General features: G+C 52.9%; 1 protein-coding gene across 1 annotated transcript in view; it reads left to right on the top strand.

Moving 5' to 3' along the window:
* The window catches only part of MATN1 (matrilin 1, cartilage matrix protein), a 14,184-nt gene extending 12,770 nt beyond the window's left edge, over positions 1-1,414 (top strand). Inside the window, exon 7 of the mRNA XM_017739956.1 lies at positions 189-1,414. Within this exon, the coding sequence (XP_017595445.1) occupies positions 189-238 (50 nt within the window). The 3' untranslated portion in view covers positions 239-1,414. The remainder of the gene's footprint in view (positions 1-188) is intronic.
* The last annotated feature ends 2,994 nt before the right edge of the window (positions 1,415-4,408 follow it).

Below are 4,408 nucleotides of genomic sequence, written 5' to 3'. Positions count from 1 at the left end.
GGGCAGCCACAGCTGCTCTGGGAATTTCATTCCGTGGCCTCACCACTCTCCCAAGGAGCAATTCCTTCCCAATATCCCATCTAAACCTCTCGTCTTTTAGTTCAAACCTCGCCCCATCACTCTGTGCCCACATAAAAACTCCCCCTCCCAACATTCCCTGTCGTTTTTCCTCCTTAACTCCTCCTCACTGGAAGCTGTGGCCAAAAGGATCGAAGCCCTGGAGAACAAGATCATCTAAAGCCCCAGCACAGCAGTTTTTCACCTCCTTCCCAATGTCACAGAACCAGAACTGCTCCACTTGTCAGGGAGGGCAGCTCAGCCCCGGGGCTCTGGGCAGCTTTTTTTAAGGTCTAGGCTACCTGCATTTGTTTAAAAGGAAGAATTAGCACAGTAGAGCAGACTTTGTATAAAGGGCAGAGCACGGCGTGTGACTGAGAGTTAGACCAGGCTCAAGTTTGTTGCATCTATAGAGTGCATATATTAAAAAAAACCCAAACCTGGAAAGATTTTTTATTTAAAGCTTAATATATATTAATGTGTTAAGGAGTCCTTGATGGTGAGTTCTGTGAATCCTCTGCTGCAGCTTTAGTTTCTATGCATGAGATAATTTAATTTAAAAGTCAGAGTGGCTCGGATCGCCCTCAGCTGCTGGGTAAACGCCAAAGCTGAGCTCCTGGCTGTGGTCAGGAATCAGGCGAGGTTTAGTCCTGATCCTGAGCGTGCTCTGCAGACAGGGACGGGCTGCTCCTGCTTGGGTCTGTCCAGAGCTGTGGAACAGCAACGGGAGAAGCTTTCCCAGCAGGGAATGGGGGCAGCGTCCCAGCGCCCTGAGCTGGGCCCGCTCCGAGGGACGTGCAGGGGACATCCCTCTGTGCCTCCGAGTGACACCAGCCCGGTGTCCCCTGCTCTGGGCGATCCTGACAAGGCCCAGGAGCTCCCTGTGGCTCTGACCCCAGCCAGATGTGCCCTGCTGTGTCCCCACACCCTCAGCTGGAGCTCCAGCCCATCGCCCCACCCCGGGAACGCTGCCTGAGCTGCCCTGGAAGCAGAGCCTCGATCCCTGTGCCCACCAGAGGCTCCCTGGCTCACCCCACACCTCGAAGCACCTTCCGAGCTCAGCCCAGACCGTTCAGACTCTTCTGCTCCTGGATTCCCTGGGAATGGGGGCTGGGAGCACCTGGGGCTGCCCATCCCTGCAGCTGTAGCTGGCCACGGGTCCCCACGGCACCGCCGGATGCCTTGGGGGAGGTTTGTGGGGTTTTGGGGTTTGTTTATGGGGTTTTATTTTTTGTATCAAAATATTTATACTTGAGACAACGCGAGAAAAGCTTTTCGGGGCGACTTGGCCTGTTCAGAAGTGTCAGCAGAGCAGATGTGTTTTGGTTTTGGGGAAATATTAAAAGTTTGCTGGAAATCTGGAAGCCAGCGTCGTCCTTTGTGTGAGTGCTGAGGAGGTTGCCTGACAGCAGCACCCCTCCCAGGGCTCCTTACGGGAGGAAATCAGCTCATGTCAGATCCTCTTAGCGAAGGGGAGAAACGAGCCCAGAGAGAAATCCAGAGCCTGCTCTCCGGACAGAGCTCCCTTTGCAGCCCAAATCATCCATTTCCCTCCTGGTGACGCAGGGACGGGTCCAGCACTGGGTCAAGGACTGCGGGCAGCTCTCGGTGGCAAAGCCTCACCCTCCCAGGGAAATCCTGAGTATCCCGGACCTGGGGTAACCCAGGAGCTCCCAAACCTCTTGGGGTGACCTCTTGTCTAATCCTACTCACGAACTGTGGATGTTTCTTATCTGTGGCTCGGGAGGAGCAGATCCTGTTGCCATCATTTGTGGGATTGTTCCAAGTGCCCCTGTGGGAGCGCCTGAGCCTCTCTGTGGGAATGAGAGCAGATTCAGACATGCAGGTACCTCTTAACCCCCTCCTCCAGGGCTGCGAGTCCCCACTGCCACCCAAGGAATGGTTTTCCTCACGTGGAATCACTTTCCATCGTAAATAGACTTAAAACGGGAGCACAGAACCCCTGCAGGAAAGTAGAAGTTGTTTCTGCACCTTCTGGTTCTCAGCTTTTTTCCTTGCTCCTCACTCTTTTTTTCTCCTCTTCCATTTTCCCCTCTCTTCCATCGGCTGATCAGAATCCACCCCCATCTGATAAGGTTAATCATTAATTCATTTTCTTTTATTTCCAGCTGTAATCCCTTTGCCCACAATGGGATTGAGCTCCCATGGGTAATTTCCTTATGTGCTTATTTATTTATTCTTTAAATGCCTGAGAAGGAGAAATTTCATGGCCTCAGGATGTGGAAGATGGATTTGATTTTAATTCCAGCATGGAAATGCTCACGTGGGAAGGCAGCACTGCTGTCATCCTGCAGATGAAGCTGTTTCCCTGATTTTCCAGGAAAGGGGAGAAATTCCTGGCTGGATCTTTGCCTCCACCCCTCTGCCTACTTTGCCCAGTTCCAGTGAACCCAAAAACTTCCATAAAACTCATTTTTGGGGGGAGAAGAAAACAATTTCCAGCCTTTTCTGGGGAGGCTGAGCCAGGCAGGGCCATTCCCGGGGGCAGGGATTCCAATCCCAGCTCTTGGGATGAAAGGAGCTGATCCTGAGCATCGCTCCTGCAAGGCACCTCCAGGCAGGACCCGGGGGACTGGATCCTTCCTGGATCCTGGAGTTCCTTGTTTCGGGAGCACAGACACAGCAGCTCTCCTTCCCTGTGGGTTTTTTATGGAGAAAAGCCATTATGTCCGTTTTTCCCTCTGCGTTTCTCCCGGAGTTTCTCTGCCCATCCCTCCCGTCCATCGCTCTCCAGATTTCTCTGGTTTTTGCTCATCAAAACCCCAGTCCCGGCTAAACTCTGGATCACCCCTCACCCGGGAAAATCCCAACCTCGGACTGGGCCATGAATAACAAAACCAAAAGGAGCTTCATTTGCTGCTGTGGGGAACGTTCGGGGCTGTGGTGCAGATAACGCGGAACTAAACTAATTAACAATCCTTCTTCCCCCTTCTCCTTAAAACAACAAAAGCCGTCCCGAAGTCAATTAGTCACCGGGCTTTTGACATTCTAATTAGGCCGCACTAATGGATCGCCCAGGGGCGCGATGGGAGCCGGGAGAGGAGAATCCCCTCGCCTTTCCCGCAGCTCATCGCGCTTGTCTGGGAAGCAAAGGATGCTGCGCAGTCAAACACAGCATTCCGCATCCCTCATCCCGCAGGGATGGGCTGGAGAAGGGCTGGATGCCGGAGGAGGGAAACGATCCCGCTGCACACCGGGAGCTCCTTTCCCTTCCCTTTGGAGGAGATTTTCCAGAGGGGTAGGGACGCCACGTTCCTGGGAATATTCAAGGCCGGTTTGGATGGCGTTGGAGCAAACTGATCTCGCTGAAGGTGTCCCTGCTCGCTGACCAGGTGACCTTTACAGGTCCCTTCCAGTCCAAACCATTCCATCATTTTATGGGCTTACATACGCCCGCTCCTTCTTTGCCACCAAGTCCCAAGTTCCTTTAGATTTTCTGGCAAAACAAGTCATAAAAAGTTGTCCCACCAAGTCCCAAATCCCTTTAGATTTCCAGGCAAAATCATTTATAGCATTTGTCCCCAAAATCCCAAGTTCCTTTAGATTTTCAGATAAGACGATTTATAAACGTCCCACCCAGCCCCAAGTTCCTTTGGGTCTTCAGGTAAAGCAATCCATAAATTATGTCCTTTGGGCATGGGAAAACATCCTTGTTTCACTTTTTCCTGAAGCCTGAGGCTCCCCAGGGCAGAGGGAAGCAATTTCCTCTGGGAAAAGGCATTTTCCCTCTGGGGCAGCAATTTCCTCCCGCAGGTCGCTGCTGTCGTAACCCGGGGCCGGCAGAAACCCAATTAAAGGTGGCTGGCAGTGAACGCCTGGGCCTGGAGCTCGCTCACATCTCTCAGCAGCAGCTGGCAACGCTCCCACCCTGGAAACGGGCACGGAGCACACCAGGCACTGCTGGGATTTCTCTCCAGGCACCCTCGGGCCCTGGAAGCCCTCTGGGGCTGCAGGAATTCCCTTGGGAACGGCTCTGGAGTTCCTCTGCTCACTCCTCTGGGGTAATTCGGGGATCAGGCACTTCAAGGTGCTGCTGGATTTATGTTGTGCAAATTATTTCTCATTTTCTGTTTGACTCGGGGGGAAGCTCCACGGGAGCCGGGAACGTTCCCCCTGTAATTCCTGCAGGGAGGAGCTTCCCGAGGATCAGAGCTCTGGCCATAGATTGGAATGGCTTTAACTGCAGGCATAAAGCATAAATCTGGATTTCTTTATTTCTTGTTTAATCACCGCTCAGGGCAGGAGCTGTCCTGTGGGGCTTGCAGAGCTTGTGGTGTTCGGCTGCTCCCACCGCTCCGAACCGCACGGATCAGATGGGATCCCAATAAAT

Source organism: Corvus brachyrhynchos, unplaced genomic scaffold (genome assembly GCF_000691975.1).
Source record: "Corvus brachyrhynchos isolate BGI_N302 unplaced genomic scaffold, ASM69197v1 scaffold257, whole genome shotgun sequence".
Lineage (NCBI taxonomy): Eukaryota > Metazoa > Chordata > Aves > Passeriformes > Corvidae > Corvus > Corvus brachyrhynchos.
The sequence above is the reverse complement of the archived record's forward strand: the minus strand, read 5'-3'. Positions and strand labels throughout refer to the sequence as shown.